Source organism: Anomalospiza imberbis, chromosome 1 (assembly GCF_031753505.1).
Source record: "Anomalospiza imberbis isolate Cuckoo-Finch-1a 21T00152 chromosome 1, ASM3175350v1, whole genome shotgun sequence".
NCBI classification, from domain to species: Eukaryota; Metazoa; Chordata; class Aves; order Passeriformes; family Viduidae; genus Anomalospiza; species Anomalospiza imberbis.
In genome coordinates, this window is record NC_089681.1 from 89,118,257 (window position 1) to 89,140,355 (window position 22,099).

At 37.6% G+C, this 22,099-nt stretch overlaps 1 protein-coding gene and 2 long non-coding RNA genes across 4 annotated transcripts in view; 2 read left to right on the top strand and 1 right to left on the bottom strand.

Moving 5' to 3' along the window:
• Positions 1 to 1,284: 1,284 nt before the first annotated feature.
• The window catches only part of CAP2 (cyclase associated actin cytoskeleton regulatory protein 2), a 68,729-nt gene continuing 47,914 nt past the window's right edge, over positions 1,285 to 22,099 (bottom strand). For both annotated transcript variants that reach the window (XM_068199565.1, XM_068199564.1), the window contains 6 exons: positions 9,800 to 9,989; positions 8,776 to 8,951; positions 7,431 to 7,554; positions 7,125 to 7,207; positions 4,434 to 4,574; positions 1,285 to 2,851 (listed from right to left, as the gene is read on the bottom strand). In XM_068199565.1, the coding sequence (XP_068055666.1) occupies positions 2,768 to 2,851; positions 4,434 to 4,574; positions 7,125 to 7,207; positions 7,431 to 7,554; positions 8,776 to 8,951; positions 9,800 to 9,989 (798 nt within the window). In that variant the 3' untranslated portion in view covers positions 1,285 to 2,767. The remainder of the gene's footprint in view (positions 2,852 to 4,433; positions 4,575 to 7,124; positions 7,208 to 7,430; positions 7,555 to 8,775; positions 8,952 to 9,799; positions 9,990 to 22,099) is intronic.
• On the top strand, positions 2,845 to 4,567 carry LOC137479233 (uncharacterized). Its single transcript, XR_011002068.1, has 2 exons — positions 2,845 to 3,602; positions 3,643 to 4,567. It is a non-coding gene; the product is annotated as an uncharacterized lncRNA (long non-coding RNA).
• On the top strand, positions 10,607 to 22,082 carry LOC137479234 (uncharacterized). Its single transcript, XR_011002073.1, has 2 exons — positions 10,607 to 10,652; positions 21,845 to 22,082. It is a non-coding gene; the product is annotated as an uncharacterized lncRNA (long non-coding RNA).

Genomic DNA, 22,099 nt, shown 5'->3' on the forward strand with positions numbered 1-22,099 from the left:
AAGACAGATCAATCTTGCTGTTGAAAACTTGGTGGCTGCAACTGCTCATGGTTGAGATGACTCATCAAATCATCTTTCTGCAGTTTGTTGGCTATTTCTATTCTTAAGATAAACTTGATTTTTCACAAAATGAGTTTTTAATTTGTACACAAATTCATGTAAAGCAGAAACAGAACTTTGTTGATTTAGCACTCCTTTGTAATTTTGAATTTAATGACAAGTTGCAGGGAAAGAACAGTCCAACCTACTGGAAATGTATGACAGTATTTTTTATGATGACCAAACTGAACTGACAAAAGGTGGTTATAGATTTGTTGTTGTTGTTGTTATGTGGTTGACTAAGAGTGCTGGATATAATCTACTTTAGAAGTCTCTCTCCTACTTTTCTGCTTTCTAGTCATGCATTGACTTGGTATCCTTTTCTTCAGTTGAAGCAATTGCCTTGGGTCTGTCCATGCAAGGCCGCCTTCTTTTTTTTTAAACTTCTGCCCTCTGACAAAGGTCTGAGGTGTGCTCAGACTGTCAGGCACGCGTTGTTACTTCACAGGACCTATTTCTGCTAAGAAATCAGTCAAAGCAATGTACTTAATGTGAATGTTAAGGTGAAGGTCCCACCATGGAGTTTGCCTTCAAATGTTTACAGAAGAATCAGATCAGCCTTCACAGACTTTGTATTTGATGGGGGAGTTAAATCCTTCAGAGGAACTATAAGAACTTGCCTGTGTAGTGAGTGATTCGGGGCTGTCTTGCTGCTCTCTGTTTATCATCAGGATTTGATACTTGGTTTGCGTCTTACCTCCAAAGCAGTAAGTGGCATCCTGCTGCTGCACAATGCCTTGTCTGTCCCCTCTTTGATGCTGTATGAAAGAAAGAGTCAGTATCTCATGCCAGAATGCTCCAGAAGGAGATTATTTTGTGGAACACATTATGATTATGATTTAAGGAATAAACAACCCTTCTACAATCCTTTTATCATGACAAGTATGTGATGCCCATTCTTTAGAGATGAGGCATCCAAGTGATATATGGAGTGGACCACTTGTGATTGAAGCCGTATAGAGAAACAACAGGAAAAGCTAAAAATATAAGGCAAATCATACCAACTTGCACTACATCATGATCATCTCCCTAGACATAATCCCTGGAAGATACAGGTGTACCTACAAGTGAGAATCATGAAAAGCTCAATTTGCTGGCTGTCACCAAAGTTATGTGCATGACACTTGGTTTAAGGAAGAGAAAGCCTAGAGGACAAACAGTGTAATAGGTTAAGCTCTGAACAACTTTGTTTTTAAACAAGTACATTTTCCTTTTTATTTCATAAGAAGTTTACTTGTTGAAAAAATTATATATATTAAAGCAAATGCAATTATACATGTGTTAAACATCAGATAGCAAAATGGTAAGGAATGAGCACTACTGGTTGCATTGTATAGGGTTTACAATCAAAGGTATACTTAAAAACCCTTAAGAGTTAATGTACTTTCAAGGTAAGTTAGGCACAAAGTTTAACTTGTAACTAGCTCTGCAAGCATCTCACTGTGATTTCACTGATACAAAATATTACAAGTGATCAAAAACATAAACTTACTTTTAATTTTTTTTACGTTTTATTTGTACTATGTGCTGAAATAGTACAAATGTATACAATACTCCACCTGTGTTAAAAAAAAAGTGTAGGGACTGTAAAGTAGAGTCAAAGGGCTAAACCAGAAATTACCCCTTTATTTGGGCTCAGAATTAGTATGGCATAAATCTATGGTTTTGCTTTGTGAACGTATTTGAAACTGAGTAGCTCCTACAAATGTGGGGAAAAAACCTGAGGATGAACATGGTGAGTTACAATACAAATATTTTAAAGAAACTTTATTAGCAAGGGAAACTAGCTGGTATCAGATGTGTCTGTCTTCCTTGGTTTTCTGTATAAGATGCAAGATAAAATGTGAAATTTTAAAAAGTGAGAGTTTGTGTCACCCAAAAAAAAAAAAGGGAAAAAAAAATCCAAGGAGCAAAAAACCTTCAAGTATTTTCCTGCAAGGTTTTAGCATTGATGAGGCCCTAGCTTAGAAAGAATTACTAATTTGTAAGAAATGTGAGGGCAACAGCAAGTCTGTGAACGATAGTAAAATCTTACTTCACAGAAAACTGTGGGATCTTCTAAATATGCACATTAAAAATATTTTTAATTAAACTACCAGATTTTTTTTCATTTTCAGTTATCAAAATGTATTGCTGTGGTGAAAGTTGTCCTTCTCCTTGTTGGAAACAAAACACATTATGATTGCCACAGAACTGCAAGAAACTGCATACTTTCTACAGGTACATTTTTACTGCATCATACAGGAATTGCTTAATAGGCAAAAATAAACACCTTAAAGTCTTAATGCTGTTTTTGATTAGCAGAAATACAAAAAGGAATGCACTGAAGCAAGTTGATAAAAAAAGTGTTATCATGCAGTATGTTGGCTTAATGTATACAAAATTTCAAACCAATGATGTGATTGGAGGGTGGGGGTGTTTAACCTATTGCATTCCCATTCAGAATTAAAATTGTATGTGAAGGCAAACTGTGTGGAGACATAACCAGGAGAGGGCTACCTAACAAAAGGGTGCCAGATGTGTTATTGTTCCTAGCATGCAGAGCTAATGCTTGAAGGCCTATGACAGCAGCATGAACTCCTGCTACCTCTAGTTCTTTATATTACTGCTTTGTGTGTGCTGGCTGCAGTCTGGCCACGGTCAGCAAGTGCTCTATGGCGTGAGGAAGTCAACCCACAATCTCTGCAGGTTCAGTGACCAACTTAGATCCATCCCATGCTGTCTTGAACTGTTCAGGAACTGGAAATTCTTTCTGGTAGGAAACAAAAGCAACAATGATGGTTAAACAAACAGGGGATATCTCATGAAAACTGGTGGAATACTATTAGTTCTACATGACTGCAAAAGCATTGATAGCTCAGACATGCCGGGATTAGAGAGAAGCCTTCTTCATTACCCTAGGAAGTTACTTTACAATGCCACACAGGAAAAAGCCTGATTGCTACCCAGTTTCAAATAGCCTTGGTATGGTACGACTTTGCAGTAATTTCTCTCACACCATTATCTCCATCAACTAAGTAAATAAGCCTCATGTCAGAAATTACTTCAGATTCCATCGATGTCTGGGTTGGAAGACAGTAGAGAGGATTTAGATGTGGAGATTAAGCCAGGATTCTAATTTTAAGGACAAAAGCAGTACTGTAATATGGAAGAATAAAATAAAATAAAAACCCCCAGTCATTTTAAGCGTGAATCACTTAAAAATAGTCAGCATCCTTTGTGGGGTACACAAAATGAAGCATAACATCAAATAAAGTGCCCTTTGATTTTACAAATTCAGTGAAATGATGGGGGATGTTGTCGAGTATTTCTCTGTACCCAGTAAACAAAAAATTATGTGAAGAGAAGGGTTTTTTGTTTAGACCTCAAAGAGGTGTTTTGGTAGCCAGTAAATTCTGATATTATGGTGATATTGAGGTGATACTGAACAAAAGGACTCTTTTTAAAAAAGAAATAAGTTAATATGAGCCCACTAAAAATTGTTCCCTTTTTACTTGTCTAAAGTAAAGGCATCCAGTTTAAAAGTAAAAGTCTAAACTAAAGTAAAGGCATGCAGCAGTCACTTTTGGAAATGTGAAGCACAAAAGTTCTCATTACACATTTTATTTTATAAGGCCTAAACCCCTGTACTAAATTCCAGCCCAAAAGGCTAACAAGAAATTTAAGTTCTGTCTATGGCCATGCATAGCAATTTCAAATGTACTTTGCTGAAGACACCAGGGAACTATTAGGAGTACACTTTGCCTGCTTGTGTGTGAAGTGACAGAGCGTGACTTTACTAGAAATGCCACTGTGCACAGTATGAAAATTTTACTAGAAGGGGAAAGGAACTGGAAAAATGCACCAGTTAAAGTGGCTTTTAAGGACATATGTTGAAAATAGTAAAAAGTGCTACAGCTGCTACCCATGTATCAATAGCTTTATTAGAAACAAGTATATTATACTGTATTATTTCACCTGTAGTAGCATTACATTTATCTTAGTTTTAGCCTCATCATCTTCAGACTTAAGTGCTCTTCTGTGAAGGTAATTTCTTTGGGAGATTATGTTTAGATACTAAAAAAAGAAGATCAGATGGATAGGACATAAAGCCATTATCCATCAGAATGGAAAGAGAGGACATAATTTCTGATCTCTCAAATTACTTTGTGCCCCAGAAAATAAGGAATTCTTCCTCCTGAGATACAGGCACATAGAAATTAAATTGTTTTGGATCGTTTTTTGGTGACATAATTATATGTGTTACATCAGTTTCTTTCCTAGCAGCTTAAGTGCTCTTAACTGCCAAGACTAGTATGAAACAGAAAGGAAATTTAAAAAAATATCTCACTTACATAATCACCATCCTGGGGGATGAGAATGTTCATCTCAGATGACTTGGCACTCACAATCTCACAATCCAATGACTCCTCACTGAGGTAGATGTGGCAGCCTTCTGTTTTGTTAATAGAAATGGTTGGCACTTTCCCCATCACCTGCAAAATAAAATCTACTTAACATGAAATCTTAAAATGCAAACAGAGATACTGTTAATAAGATCCTCACTGCCTTCTAGGTCTAATTTTGGCCACTAGCATGTGATCTATGTGTCACCTGCCTGTGTGATGCTTTGATTTGATTTGTTGGACACTGAAAATTCTTGGTGGTGATAACAAAGACCTATATACAACAGCAAACCTGTAATATACAGCAAGATTTTAATATACAGTTTGATGATAGTACTTCTCTGATTCTCTCTAATTTCAATGATACTTTTGTGCTGATATTTAGGCAGTGTTCACCTTGTTCAGCATTGAGTATTGGCTAAGAAGTCAAACATGTCAACTTCAACCCAGTAAGGAAAGATCCCAGCATAAAGTAGTACTCAGCAAGGGATTTGTAATACACTCTGAAGACTTCAAAGCTCTTGCAGCATCCAACAGGAAAGGGTTTTTATCCTCTTCAGTCAAGCTACAATTCTAAATAGGTACTAAGATCAATTTAATTAAATCTCTAAAACTTTCGTACGTCTCTTTAAGAGCAAGCACAAGATTTACTTGAGGTGAGGAAGGGAAATCTCATGTTTACAATTGTACAGATTGAAAGATTTCTTCATGGCTAACAGTCTGACTCATTTTGTCAGTAAAAATTCCTGCTCCTGCCCTCTCTAGCAAGGATGGCATTATACTCTGGACATCAATACACCAGAAATTATCCTAAGCCATAGAACAGTGACAGCACGTGACAGAGATGTACTTGTTAATGAGAGTGTCTCCCATTACTTAATTAAAGAATATCTTTCAACTTCAGTTCCTTAAATGTGGCAGTAAACCATGTGGTCTGTCCTCTTGCATCCCACCCTTATCCTGAAGTCTGAGCTACACAATGGATCAATGCATCTTAAAGCTCCTCTTCTTAAATGGGTTCTTATGCAATGGAGAACAGAAGGAAGGGGTGTTTAAAAATTTTTGCAAACATCTGGCAAGAAAAGAGATACCACTGAGATAAAGGAGAGACAAGCAATATGGCACTGAAGTCACTATAGCAAAATCTGTAGGATTAATTTACTGAAATCTGTTGCATTAATGTATCATATATTTGGACACTATGAACTCAGGTCTTCAAATTATTGAGAAAACTGAGGTGCTTAGCACTTGGCATATGCCAGCCCTGTGGGAGCTGCCTGACTCAGGCAGCATACAGCATATAACCAGATCCTGCCTTCTTAAGTGGATCCCCACTCTGCTCCATGACATGCATAGAAGCCTTATGCAATAGTCATAGAACATGCTTAATTTTGATTCTAAGAATTTTGATTCTTATAAAAAGTATTTCCACTTCATTTGAGTATTAGCAAGCTGAGGCTTTGCTATTTATTACGTACAAATTTTTCAGCTTTCATGAATAGTTTAAGAGGTAATGATTAAAAATAATACAATTATTTAAAAAATGTTCCAATAAGTGCCTGGGATCCTTAATTAACTGCCTCCTCTGCTGTAAAAAGACACGTAGTGATCATGAATAAAACTGATTGTTACAATTCAGAAAATAATGCACAGTTGGTAGCAATGTCAGTCACTTGCATAAGGTTCAAAATATAAAACCCCATCTTGCTCATAATCCCTGTGGTGGCTGTGACTATTATTTCTGAAGCATGGAGCAGAACTGCCTATATTTAATGTCATACAGCAGGCACATCTTCTTAAGCAAAAGACCTCACTTTGAAGAAAGGCAGTTTAATATAATAATTAACATTTCTTTTTCACTTAAAATAGTATGTCCTGGAGTCCCTTCTTGAGATTACACTGTGTGTGTCAGACACAACCCAGTATTAGAGCAGGTAGTTAGACCTCTTTGGAACAGGATGACTGAAGTGCTGTAAATGTCAGGTAGACTGTATATTTTGAGCAGTACAAGTGTCCCCAGTAGAGAGGGCAATAATAGATTTAAAATATGTATTTTCTTTTCATGAGAATAACAAGGAAGATGATCTCTGATTAAGCTTTTTGAAGGCAAATAAGTACAGTACTTAGTTATATAAAGTGTCACATCACTGCCCAGAGAGATTTTTTGAAATCCCAGCACCTACTTTTACGTTATAGCATTTAGTTGTCCTTTGACAGTCTATTTGAACATTTCCATTGAGATGATAAGAAAAGAAAAAAATCTTGTGCACCAAGAAATCAATTAGCTAACTGTTAGAATTTCTTCTGTAAGCACCACTGAACTTTCAAGTGCTGGGAGTTGCTTACCATGAAAGCAAGCAGATCAGGGAGAGAATTAACAGTTCTGCCAGTGTACAGATCTCTCAGCTTCACCAGAACCAGAAGACACTGGACTACAGGAGGTTTGTTCAGTGATAGTAAATAGTTTTCACAAGCATATTTTAAAAACATCACCAGAATTTAGAGCATATAAAGATCCATTTAGATACTTCTTACTTTTGTTGTGCGCTGTGAGTTTTTAAAATCTCTTGTAACTACATGTTGGGCCTTTCCTTCCCCACTTGTTCTAGGTCTGTCTTCATCTCTCAATTGGATATTTACCTGAATCTGAATATCCCTGGAGTTGATCACTTCCACGATTCCCACAACATTGTCAAACACAAGGCCAAACTTTTTACAGTTGTCTAAAATAAAAGCAATCATAAATAAGAAAGGCAAGACAAAAGCAAAGACATACACACCTGCTGCATTAACTAGGAAAATTCCCAGTCCTCCACTGCATAGCTGAGTGACTCTACTCTCATAACTAATCATTAAAGTGAATGGAATGATTCAGATGCATTATTAATCACATAAGTCAGTTTTTTCAAGATTGTCATTTGAAGCCCAGCTGAGCTACCCACTCACCAATAGTAATTGAGTTGATTTTTCCTTTTATCTGAAGTGTAGATTTGTTACATTTAAAAATATAGGCCACTTGCTTGAGTTCAGTGTTGTTAATGACCAGGTCATTCTTATCCTCTTGATATTCCTGTTTCAAAAGAAAGTTTATTTAATTGGTTGTCTTTAACTAACAGTCTTTAGCTAACAGTCAGACAGAGTTTAGTACAATTTATCCTCGAGTCACTGCATCTTCAGTTACAACAGAGCAACATCCTTCCTGTGGCTTAAAATCCTAATTTGCTTGGTGACCAGCTATCTCACCTAACTGACCCTTAGATGACACTGTATCTTTTAGAGCTGCAGAACTGAAGAAGTTACCACACACAGTGACAAAATCCATTAAGTTTGCAGCAAAGATGTTATGCTCACTGCAGTTTTAAAAGGCACTCACAAAACTGCTGTTTGGCTCCCATCTGATTCAGACTGAAGAACAGAGCAAGTTTTCATTCCCCAATTGTTATATAATATTGTGAACACATACAGGCATTACCATATACAATAATGGAGTAATAGGCAAAGAAACTTCCTTTCACTAGGCTTAAAAGAACAATTACACTCCATGGATGTCAAGGAAAGCCTAGGGATCCACAAGGAAAGTTCCAAATAGTAGACCCGTAACAACCTAACACAGGCAAACAGTGACTGCACCTTATGCAAACTGGACTCCACTGTAATATACACTGACTGTGTATATAACCTTCTGCATGACTAAACTGCATGTTCTTTCTGTTCTCTCTTAACCAACACAGTCACAACACAATTTTCATTCATAGATTCTTTGGTATATGCCTACATAAATTAACACCCCAACTTCAAAAAAATCTCCTTTTTCCATCTCTAGATTGGGCAAAAGGAAAACACTCCTCTACTTTTAAGCACAGAAGACATGCTTGCATGGAGAGGGCAATGAAATATGAATGTATAATTCCACTAGCTAGGGAAACTGGAGAGTGGTCTGGGGTGACTGTTCTCTCTCATTCACAGGAATGGCCTGCAAAAAGGGATTTTAATTGGTGTTCTCTAATGGACTTGTTTCTGGGACATTGTCTGATTTTGCAAGGAATTTATATGCTGATTCTGACATTCTTCAGTGAGATGAATTAATAAGTGATTCACAGAGACAAATGAATTAACTTAAGATCCTACAGAATAGTAAAAGTTGAACTGTAGCAATGCAGAGAAATGGAAGACTCAGCCCATTTTAGTTGCAACTTTCTTTTGTTGCATGTTAATGACAGGCAAGATGTTTCACTGCTCCTCCTGGTTTGCAATGAGCAAGGTGCAATTCAGAGGTGTGACTGGAACTCACCACTCTCCACTTCTTTCCCTCCAGCTCCAAGACAGGGGCATGGTTCTGCTGTGGGGAATTCTTGGGAGAGGTAGGACTTGGAGTATGGCTTTTTGTTGGAGAACGAACAGGTGGACCTTGGGCACGTAGACTGGGGTTCTTGTGAGTCTTCTGGTCATCAGAGACATGTCGAAGCCCTAAAAAAACAAAAAGAAAGGGTACTTGTGAAAGAGAGTATATTTTGCAATCCTAAAAGTGCTCATATTGAAACATGAGAAGTTTGTTTGTAGTTGTGTTATGTTTTTCTCTGAATTTTTTTTTTTAAATTTCCTCAAGGTTTACCTGGGTAACAACCTGAAGTGCAACTGCTGACATACTTTTAGCAGATCATATAAAAACTCTTCTACTGTGGATGGGCTCTTAGTATGTTCAACAGAAAATCCCACAATGTCTTCTAGATCCCTCTCTGTCTGTAGCAAGTTCTGAGAGCTTGTTGTATAAAGTTTTTCCATCAATAAAACAGAGTTTATTTTTCTAACTTATGACAATATTTGATCTATCCTTGCAGCATTAAATGCATATATATCAGTCATATGTATTTAAATTCACAGATATATACTTAAATTACAACTTTCCAATATTAATACAAAAAGCTTTATTTCACCTGACATGTAAGACATTTTGACACAGGTTTGCACACTCAATGTGAGTCAGAAATAGGGATAAAACTTAATTGCAATTGCAACTTAAGAGGCTGACCAGCTACTGTGGGCTGAAGATATCTAACTTGGCTGCCTTAAAATTAAAAGGATACCTCTAAATGGTATGAATGTCAGGTATACTGAACTTATTTAGGTGCTGTGGCTTCTAAAGGAAGTTTTTGGTATGCAGCCTTCTCCATCAGACCATGGCAAGCCTCAGAAGGATCTGAGCTGCTAGAATGTAACTTAAAAATGCAGTGAAAGCTGTGAAATGCTGTGAATAATGTAACAGCTCTTGTTGTAGTTTGACTCCTGGATCACAATTCGATTTCTTTTCTCCTGACCTTTGGTAATTGCCTCTCCCTGGTTGAGCTGTGCAAAGAGGGCTGAGCGAGACGCAGTTCCTTCGTCCTTTGCCGTTTCCGTATCGAAGATGGGGGGCGGTCCCGGGGGCTGCGGTGGCGGCGGTGGCGGGGAAAGACAGGAGCCGCTGGTTAGAACAGATCGCATGGACATGGGGGATGCAACAGGACCCTGTTTGAGACAGAGGGAAATATTTTATATACAGTGTTTAAGGAACATTGTATCACAATAGCTCTTATTTATTAACATCCTTGAATGCTGCGAGTTCGGGTGACTCTAGAAAGCCACAGGCTCAGGAGAATTTCTGGCTTCATAATCGAATATAATGCTATGAATCCTTCCCTGCATCTGAGCAAGCACAACTAGAAAGACTGACAGCCCACACTCTACCCTCACTGTAGAATGATTCCACCTAAAATTTTTGTCTTAAACATTTCCAAGGGTTGATGTTAAAAATCTTTAACAGTAACAGTATTTTGCCATAATTTATTCCAGTGTTTACTTATGTAAAAAGGAAAATGTCTCCTTTTTTTTTCCAGATAAAGAAGATGTTTTGGTACAACATAAATAACCGAGAGGTTCATGAACTGTTAGTTATACATAGGGAACATAATAAATAGTATGCAAGATGTAAAATGCTATCATTTGAACTGTTCAAGTTATCTGTAAAAGATTCAAATACCACAGAATATAAAACTATGGTGATTCACGTCTCTTGATTCTGAAATTCAATTTCTGAGTTTTTAGTTCAATTTCTTAAATTCTTTTTTCCTTCTTTTTTCAGTTGCAGGAGATCACAGCACACAAGTTAGGAGTGAAAGGGGCCTTGGCAAAGTAAGTAACACAATCTTTCAGTTTGCATAATCAAAAGCACATATTTTAGTCTGAATTACAATTCTTACATAGAATATTATCAAAAAGACAGAAAATACTAATAATCTGACTAAAATTTTATAAGAATAGCCTAATATCCTAATAATAGATGTTAGAGACAATTTGAGAATCACTTTTACTATCCTGCCACTGAGTGTCACTCTGATCCTACCTCTCTGCAGCACAGAAGGAACTTTTAACAGAACTATTGAGAAAAATAGATTGGTTCTGATGAGTTCAGCTAGATACAGAGATACTGTGCATTGCAGCAGCAAATATCAGCATGTGGGCAGATACAATGGGAAAATTACAGTGACTTATGGAGTCACAACTCCTCTAACTGGCTACCTTTGTTAAGAGATACAGGTTGTTAGTGCACCCCTGGTAATCCATCCTGGAAACAGATATTGCTTAGCTGGCCTCTGAGGATATTTTTAACCATTTATGGTACTAATCTTTCTGCTTTCCACTAAACTGAAACATTGATCTGGTTCATGCATCTCACAGGAATGGAAACTACAGCTGTTCTTTAAAAAGTAAAACTTGTTCTGGACTCTAATCCAAACTGATAACAGGAAAAGGGCTGAGATCCACATGCTCTATTTTTACTTAGTCTTCAGACATACTTTAAAAACAAAATAAAAGTCCAGATCTCCTAAGGGAATAAGCTCTCTTCTTATTATTAAATCTTTTTGATCAAATGTAAACAAATGAGATGATTCTCTTTTTGGAACCAATTATAATTTATTATCAAGATATACTGGGACTAAAGTCGACTGCTTTTAGAGACATTCCATTGTTGCATGGACACATTTAACTCAGAGCTTCTGCTTACATACTTCCTTATTATAGGTCAGTGTTTTAGGCTGGTGACAACTTCTTCACTGGACCCTCAATTTATAGTGCCCGTTCCCTGCCTCTCCTAATGCCAGTGAAGTTACATGCAGCAGAGTCAGCAGAACTGTGAATTATTGTAATTAAAAAAAAAAAAGAATGTAAGTGGATTTAGTGGTACAATCAGTTACTGCTGCCTGAGGTGCAATACAGATCTTCCCCTTCTGTTGCCTGCAACCATAGCAACTGAATCCACTATGCCCTGGTTATCCAGAATTATGAACATTGCATTTTGCAGGGCTTTTTAAAACACTCAGATACTCAGAAATGGCACTCACCATTCACAGTGTGAACATGCAGTTATGAATTATGTATGTTTTATGAAAGGCAATTAATAGCAGCCGTGGTAGTGGTTAATAACTTTTAGTCTGAGATGAAAATCTGCTTGCCAAATTCCAGACTGACATCTGATTCCTCAAAAATACCTCCTACTTCCACCTGCCTATCAATACAGTGCTGTGATTCCAGAAACTTGTGTAAGACTCACACATCCACTTGGAATTAACACCATCTAAACCGTGCAAAGGCTGCAAAGGTGCATTAGAGAAAGAAAATCTGGAAGCTATCTGGGTATTCTGCATATAACACAGGTAGGTCACTCTGGCAGTCTCTTTGCTTCAAGTGTCAAACTCAAGGCCATCACAGACCAATGCAGGACACTCTGGGCTAAAATAATTCTGCTGAGTTGTGTATCAAAGGTAGTGTCCCAAATGGCAACTAAAGTATGGGAATATCCAAGTAATGAGATGAAAGTAAAACTCAGAAGGGTTTGTCTGTGGGAGGGGGTCATCTCTCTCCCAGAACTCTGAAAGAACTTCCTTGTCAAAGTACAGATAAAAGGAAGGATTTTAAACACATCAGTGAAGTCTGGACATGGTTTTGTATGACTGGAGATTGTTGTCATATTTATTTTCAAGAAAGAGAAGATATAGGAAAGAATCTGGGAAACTAGGAGCTTTTTTCCTTTTAGAGCAGTACTGATGAAAAAACAAGTCTACTCAAAAATCTTAATTCTTGACCTGAGCAGCTAAGACATTCTAGTCCTTTTAAGTGGGTTTCAAAAGTAAGAAAAAAATGTACTCATTGCACTCATGCTGACCATCTGTCTCTTCTTTTCTTTACAAGCCTGGTCCCTCCACCAAAGTCAGTGGTTATCTCCACTGAGCACAAAAGATTTTGAGTTAGATCTAATTAAGAACATAGAAGCTATCACAAGGTAAAGACACTTGAGGTTCTGTCACCCTTCCCACTTTTCCTCTTAATTTTGTGCAGTCACAGAAATAAAAGACAGACTGAACCCTGGAGCTTTTCTCCTGCATGGAAAATCTTGTCTAGTTTAAGACCTGAGTTACAGCTATACAAGCTAACTGATATTGTAGCATGCTATTTTCAACATCTAGGGCCATTCTGGAAACGGCAAACAATTTTAATAATAAATTAGGCCAGGCAAAATTGAAAGACAAATCACAGGAAAAAAGGTCTTTAAAGTACCTGGTTTAACTGCTCCCATCTGCATCTACTGCTCTGTAGACTCCTCCAGTAGGACCATCTCCCATTGAAATAAAATGGCACGGAAAAGACAGACAAGTCTCACTAATGAGAGGGTGCACAGACCTGCTGGGAAGAAGGGTACAGTCTAACCCTGGCTACAGTCTTCTTTTCTTTGCCATTTTAATGTACCTAACTGAAATCAAACAAAACTCAAATGAGGTGAAATTCTTTATGGGAGAGTGGCTCAGGGAAACTCTCAAAAGGGGGCAGAAAGTGCAAAAGTGAACTGGAAATGCAGAATACACATTTCACTTCTTGCATTTCCTGCATGCCAGGAAGATGGGACCTGCGCTGCACTCAGACACACTGATGTAAAGGGCAACTTAAAAATCAGCCAAGTGAAGTACTTCCAGGATGATTTTATTTAAATTCATTTTGACATCTATTAATAAATGAACCTTCAAGTTACCAACCTCAGTCACCGGCAATTAGTTTTCTTTCCTCAGTTCCTCTTCTAAGACAACTTACACCCTCAGGCTCTAGAATATTTCTGAACCAGGCTCTTAAACTGTTCTGGTATTTGGTAATACTTGTGTATAGTCCTATCCAATTTCAACAAAAGTTCCCTTCACAAAGTCCATTCATTTCTGTTCTGTACAGGGTGGTGTTTGTGAGAGCTGCTGGGAATAAAATAGCATGTTACATGCCCACAAAAGTTCATCTATCCTAAAACAGCAGGTGCTTAGCAGCTTTGCTATTTGCAAACAACTCTTCAGATTAACTTCACGCAGATGTTAACAAGAGTGTGTCTTTAATAAAAAGTATTAGGAGCCATTTAGACCAGTGAAGGCGGTTGTTTGCAAGCTGCCTTTCTTCCTCTTTTATTTCAGCTGTTTGCCTCGGCAACAGCTGCTGTTCTCAGTGCTGTGGTGTCTGCAGACACCACGTCAAGTTATACTGATAGCTGACTGCTCCCATTAACATGTTCATGTGGTTATTTTTCCATCATTTACAAATATGCCCCTAGTGAGAATTATCAGGGGAACAGATAGAGTTGTCCTTACTTTCTGAAAATGTAACACAAAAGTAAGCTGTAACTTTTAACCTGTTAGTTTTGCATCATAGTGAACCTGATGTGCTTTGGTGTTACTGGAGCTTTTTGAAATGGAGGAACATGTAATTCTCTGAGTAACATCCTATCAGGAACAGGAGATGCAGGCCCTGTGACCATGTACTAAGAGTTCTGTAGGGGATAAAACATTCCAGAAATTTCCCCTCAGGGCTGTCTTCAGCTAAATGGGGTGACAGGAATGGGTCAGGGTTTGCTCCTTTCTGGACAACCCCAAGCTATCTGCAGAGAGGCCCAAGCACCTCCCATTGACTGCGGCAGAGAAGCTTCCTTTAGCGACAGTGTCTGATGCTGCTCACAGCGCTGGGTCTGATAAATGTCACTGTGCAAGGGTTTGCAGGATTGTGGTACAGCTTCAAAGTACGTTATATTTCTACCTTCATCTTGTACAACTCACAGAAGGGTGACATACACTTCTTTTTCTCATCTAACTGGCTCGCTGGAAGAAAGAAATGATCGTTTATGTTGAGATAGCTGCCTGGTTGAAATTCTCATTTAATTCCCTTGAAATTACAGTAGAGCTGAGTGAAGCCCTTTGCTTTTGAGAAGCTGGGCCTTGTTAAGCACATTTCTCCTAAAGGCTTCCTTCCCCTGGAGCACAGGGCAAAGCCAATCTTGTTAGAGAAATAAAATGCTGCTCATATGTAACACAAGTGCTCTGGATGACATACTGTCACTAATTTTCAGTGGCCATATGCAGCTTGACATGTTTTCAGGTCTGAACCCAGCTACTGAGAGGCAGTAAGAATTTCTTTTTATGTCTTATCGCAGATGTTACTATTTCCTGAGCTATTCTTGCTGAACAGCTCCCTGGGTTAGCCTTCCATGTCACTGTTACTATATTTGTAGAACTGCAGCAGCAAGGAGCCCCAATCAGAGGCTCCTATCTCTGGGGATATGAGGGGCTTATGTACCAGACCCTGTACAAACACCCGCAATGTTCCTCTGTGTTTATCCAGCTTTCGGCTGACACAGTGCAGCACAGACACTGAGGGGAACAAAGTTCTTGTGCTGGGAACCTGCTGTGGAGAATGTGAACAATGCATTTCTAGTAGTGCAATGGTTGATTTTCCTCTGAGCCAGAAGATTATATGCATCTATGTAATGCATTTAAATAAATGATATCTGCGTGTGTATGATATATAGTACCTATTTCATTGGTCATTCCTATTAACAGGTAAGTATCTATTTGCAGCTGAAGCAACAGGTGGCTTAGAGAGACATAATGAAATCCCTCACTTAATTTACTGAAAAGCCTTCTTTTCATGGCAGCAGACAAACAGGAATCCTAATGGGGAATACATTCTTTCCACTCCCCCCACTCCAAAAAAAAGGAAGGATATCCCTGTTTTCTCCCCCTTTTTAGTAATCCTAGTTTCACACCTAGAATTACTATAGAATTCTGTACTGTTCTTTCCATACATATTCACTGCCAAATACAAGAATTGTGAAGCTCAAAATATCACATATCAACCTCTGGGAACAGGTGGACTGTGACTCAGAGGCACAGAGCTCTTGTTAAGGTGTTTTTTGTGTAAAAGTAGCTTAGCACAACAGTTCCATTACCTACTCTATTTAAGCCACCTGTCTGCAAGGAGTTATGCTGCCCAGAGAACTGCAATTTACCGGATGAAACAGCTGACTTACAGCACCTGTAATTTTGTCAATTAAAACACAAAACAACAAAAACCAGGTTAGGTTCTTTTCTTGTTACTGTGTCTCAGCAGAATTATTTATCTGCAGAGTTTTCAAGCTTTGCAGCCCCCTGTAATATACTTTTGCCATTCATCACCTGTTCAGGATTTAAAATGATGCTTACATATTCAGAGTTACCCAACCAGAAATGTTTTATACAGCCATGGTCTTCTAAATCACTTGAGGACTGTATGATAATGTAATTGCCAACAAGTAATGTGCTTCAACAGGCAGATTCAACCATTGTTTACTTATGGAAAAAATTGGTTAAAAAGACCAATCCCTTTAGCAAGATAGTAAAGTTTTAATAGATGTACCTTTCCTTTTCTCTCTATTTTTCATACTTTCAATTTTGTACTTCTTCTCCCTTTTCCACTGGAATAGGCTGCATGCCTCACCCAGGTTTTCTCTTAACATATCTTAATGTCTGAATGGTGCTTGGTCAAGGTTAAGAGAATACAATTGATATACAGTAAAGACAAATATTTTCAGCCACTGTTGGAATAAGAGAGTAAAAATACTTTCTTTTAAAGGGACAGGGATGTGATTTATGCAGTCTCCACCAAAGAGGTGACTACTCTACTATTGCAGAGGTGCCAGGATAGCCAGTTTTTTAATTGATCCTGTACCAAAAACCAGAACACTGCCTATTCTCTGAGAAAGAAATAGTTGCAAGTAAAGGATGCAATTTTTTCAACAAAGAAATACAAGAGAATAGGGAATAGGGATGGGGAAGGATAGAGAAAGGAATGGAAGGTATACAGAAAAAGTTATCACTGAGAAAAACTGAGCACTGTGGAAATGTCTATGTCTTATCCAAGATACAGGCATCTAAACTGGTATATCTATGCTGCCCTTACTTCTATTTGAATAAGGCCTCTGGGATTGCAGTCATGGCTGTGGCTGGAATTTGGCACTACAGTTTTGACCTTTAGCTTTAGTGAAGTGGCTCAGACGATGGCTGCTTGATAAGTAGGTCAAACTAAACACAGCATAGAAGAGATACTGGACATATAATAGGAGGCTTTTGCCTGCAGAAGTTGGTCTTTTGCAGCTTGTTCACGTCAATATGTACAGAGATGATGTATTACAGGAAAATGTTTTGATAGAACAGGAGAGAGGCAGGGCCAATTTATAAGAAAATGTCTGGAGGTAATTATTTTAGACTAGAATAAAATGCCCAAGTCTGCACTGCAACTAGGATAATTGCATTCAATAAGGCTAATGTAGGAATTATGATGGTACTTCTCAGTGTGGAGCTTGTGGAGAACTTCAGGTTTTAAAAAATGTTTTAGAGTACTATCTAAGGAGTAATAAATGTTTTTAAAAATGCTCTTTCAGGAAAAAAAAAGATTTAAAGATACTGGCTTCAATAGAAACAGGATTTAAATAAATCTCAACTGCTTTTAAAGATGTGCAGACTTTATCCTAAGTTGTTTTGATTTGTAAAGGAGGAGAGGATTTCACTCATTACTTGAGTGAAATTCTGTATTCTGCTGGTAAAATCTATCCTAAATTACTATTGTATACAAAGAACAAAATATTAAGTACAGATCCACCTGCAACTGAAACAATCAAGATAATTATCTTTGAGAAAAAATTGTGTATTAACACTTATTTGAGATATGGAGAACTACAGCAGTCTTATTATTACTGGTTGTTTTCTTGCTGCAAGGTTAACTTGCAGAAATAGGAGCAGAAGATTCACTTCCCCCAGATTACTCATGCAGGCCTGTAGCAAACAAACTTTTCATTAAGCATTCTTGTGAGCTTATATTACAGCTGTTCATTTATTTGCATCACCAAAAAGAAGTGGAGGGTAGAAAGAACAGAATGCTGTTCTTTAAGAGAATCCCTTCTTAAGAAAATAAAAAGGAAAAAAAGGCACTTGCTCTTTATCAGAAAGAACTGAAAAAGGACAGGTCACTATTACAGCTGTGGATTGCTTGTTAAAGACAGAAAGCAAAGCAAAATGTAGCAAGCAAAAATGACAATTACTTCATAGGTAAAATGCTACCGTGGGCACTTATAATACTTCATTGTAACAATGGCTTTTTCCAAAGACTCACTGACATCTAAGAATGTCATATCTGGTAGCAAATTAAAACAAATCTCCATTAGGCTGGTAATTGCTTATTGTCCCCATTGTCAAGATGCCTAAATTGAGATGTAGTGAGTACAGTAAATGGCCACTCAGTACAGGGTGTAGGAGGCAGGAGGTCACTTTACATCCAATATAATGAACTACAAAATTACACTTTTAAGGAAATACTGTAGATCCATCTGACTTGCACTGACAAGCATATTTTCTCTGCCATAGGCACAATCAACGAATGAAAATGACTATTTTAGATTTTGTTGAAAATACATAGAACTTTTTACTCTCTGGGACAATCCTGCTCACAAACATACATTAGATATGTACTTTTGTTCTATGAGCAGAGTACCATCAAATATCCTAACCATCCATCGGCCTTGAAATGCCAATTTACACAGTCCAGTCCGGTTCTGTACCACCATTCCATATGAGGAGCAAAAAAGGTTCAGATGCACAAAAGTCTAAAGGTCCTTAACCACACTATTTCCTTCTAAGCGTATTCTTAAATACACTATATTCTTCACTATTTCCTTGGCTTTCTCCTCACACAGTCACACACCTTTCAACAGGGTGTCCTTAATAAGTAAAATATTGTCTCACATCTTGGCAGAATCAACATAAGACAGAACTGTGTTAGATCCAAAAATCCATGAATATCTGTTTTTATCACAAACTTTTTATAAAGCAGGTAAGAGATAACTGTTATTGTCAGATGTGACTGCTTGGACATTATTTTAACCCTTTGCACCTGTTTGTGTGTCTGTCTTCTAATTTATTCAGACATTTCTTTCTCTTTCCTCTGAAGTATCTGCCTGTGTGCCTGCTGCCAGAGCCAGGAACATTTTCCTGTATGTACTAGTGATCTGTCCCAAGGCTGGCTGCAGCTGCCCTGTGCAGCTTGATGGAAGGGTATGGGGGGCTGGAATTGGCACAGCTTTGGGATATTGCACGGACACAAATGTGCACACCACAGTATACAGCACCCATAGCTTAAGGGGCCAAGCGCCAACTCAAATATCCTGTCCCCTTTTTGGAAACCCAAGCATAGGAAATCCTCTGATCTAAGCTTATGCTCCTGGGGTTGTATTGGAGTTCAAGCACTAACAATACAGCTGGGAGAGAGGAAGTAGTTAATATTCTTCCTGACTCTTCACTCTCGTTAGAAATATCCAAATGTGCTACTTAAGAGCTTTTTATAGAAACTTCATGCATTGCTTTGTTGACTTTTGCAGACATGAAGGGTAAATTATTGGTATAATACACTTTGAAATCTGTACTTATATGCCCCAAGAGATTTCTCTCTTTCTCTCTCCCTCTATAATAAAATACCTTTCTTACACCAATGTCTACCTTTCATAAATGTTCCACTTTGTTAACACCTTGCCAAACTGCTGCTTTTTCCTTTTTTCCTTTTATGCATGTAAGTGGAAGCTGCTGTGTGCAATGATTAACAACTGTGTCTGGAATATATCTACAGCCTTTATATATATCACATTTTTTGTCTAGACCCTGATTCCGCAGACCTTTATGCTTAACTTCACACAATGTGAATCTGTGACTTCCATTCTCATTGTTATACATTTTAATATGTATAACAAAAATGAAATTATCACTTGAGCAACTCATTACTTTCCGGAATGTATTTGTTACCAAGCTTCATAGAAATATTTAAATAACATTTAAGCGATTTAAAGAACCTGCTAACTTACTGGATTCTAATTTTCTTATACACACATTTAGTAAAACTTGAAAAACTATAAATCCATAAAAATGAGTCTACAATTTAATTTTTCAGACTCGTATCACATAAAGAATCATTTAAATGAAGCATACTTCCAAGACAACTTCCAGATATGAGTAATATCCAAAGTGAAGTGAAATCAGTACTTCACATGCAGTCATGGGCTCATCACTCATGATGGAATGAACACTGTTGGCAGGAAACTATGCTTAATATAAATAAACAACTCACACCTAGATTTCAGCAATTTCTTGGACAGCTGAAGACAGAGAAATATAAAGGCACAATGGCTGAGGTACTGGTTTTAGGATCAGTCAAACATAATCTGCAACAGCTACCCTTCTGAGTAAGGCTACCAGTACTCACCAGCACTGTGAGCTCCTCCTGTTTAATCAAATGGCTGTAACAAACCTTTACCTTATAACACTATTTCCATATTTGTGAAGTTCTATTAAAGGTCAAGATTATTCTTTTTCTGTATTAACAGAAGGAATTTTGTCCCAGATTCTCAGGCTAATTCAGCTAATGGGGTATTACAATTCCTTTTCCTTATGTAACAATAATTTAAAAATCATTAGGTCTTCTCACATTAACTGATCATAACAGGGCAGGATGTACCAAGTGTGAAATTTTGTACTAAAGAAAGGAATCATGTTTAATATTTAAATTTTACTATAGAAACCTAAAATGTAGCTAATAATTAGAGTCATCTAATTTATCACGTTCGAACATTTTTGCATTGCTTCAGACTAAGATGTACATGCAGATCACGGCTCTCTCCCGTGTTTGAACTTGCACTCAAATACTTGAGAACTGAAAGGCCTTGTACGATGTCTCATGAAGGATATGAAGAGAAAGCTGCAGTCTGTTGCTGAGCACAAGTAACCTACATTCTCCTACATGGTTACAACTTCCATTGAGGGGGAGAGAAAGCAACTTTTCCAGGTATCATAGAATCAGGGAAAGGTTTGGATTGGAAGGGACCTTGAAGATTATCTAGTTCCAGCCCTGTGCCATGGGCAAGTACACCCTTCACAGACCACGTGGATCAGAGTCCCACCCAACCTGGCCTTGAACACTTCCAGGGATGGGGCATCCACAGCTTCTTTGGGCAACCTGTTCAGTGTCTCATCACCCTCAAAATAAAGAATTTCTTCTTTATATTCAGTCTTTAAATTTAAAACTATTGCCCCCTGTCCTGTCCTGTCATTACAAGCCTTGGTAATGTCTTTCTCACAAGCCCAATTTATATATTGCAAGGTCGCAAAAAGATCTCTACAAACCTTTCTCTTCTCCAGGCTGAAAAAATCCCAACTCTCTTGGCCTGTCTTCACAGGAAGGGTCTTGCAGCTCTTATTCCATGTTAAGCTACATTTCACAGAATCATAGAATGGTTTCGATTGGAAGGCCATTAATCTGAAAGTTCTACTTCACTTCCCTATGTTCCCAAGTGTTTAAAATTGTTAGTTTTGAGAACTAAATGGTGACCTGTATTAGTCCTCTGAGTACTCATTCACTTAAAAATAATGGTATTTGTGTACACCTAAGAAATTATAAATTTGGTGTGAAAGACTGCATGTGCAAGTATATGGTAGGTTTAGGAGATGGTATCAGTAAAGAGTAGGCTGATTACTTTTTAAATATATTTCAGCAGTTATCCTAATCTGGTAATAAACATGAGCACATTATTAAAGTAAAATAGAACACCGTATCAATGTAGACGGTGGATATAAACTCTCACATTTATACCCAACACAAAATTAATTTTTCATATTTATACCTCTCTTAGAGAAAAATATTCATTGCTATTATCTCAGATGTAACACACAGAAGCAGGTTATATAAGGAGCATAAATAATTAGGTATGCAGTTAAATTTACTCTGTTTCCAGAAGCTATTTTTGTATGTCAAAAATAATAATTTTATAAAGCTATCCATCTATGAAGTTATGTATCCCTTGTCTTTATCTTCCCTGTTATTAAATCTGTCTTTGTTCAGATTCTTCCCACCATCCTTCTTCTTTCCATGACATGCTCCCTCAGTTTTCCTTTAGTCTGACATGTCCTTCAGTTTTTTGCATTTTGACTTGTTCCTACCTTCTACAGGCACGGAGAACTGTGTCTGCCTCTCTTTACCAACTGCAGATGAGGATTATGGCTATAATAATCCCAAGTAATTATTTTTTCTTCCTCCAAACCTGTACCACAATAGCCTGAACATCTCAAACTATATTTCAAACGTTTACTGGCTTGGTTGGGAAATCCATGGACCGTGACTTCTGTTCCTGGCATAGATATTTATTTTTCCTGAGCTAATGACCCACATTAAAAGACAAACAGGTTACTGGCTTTTTATGGTTC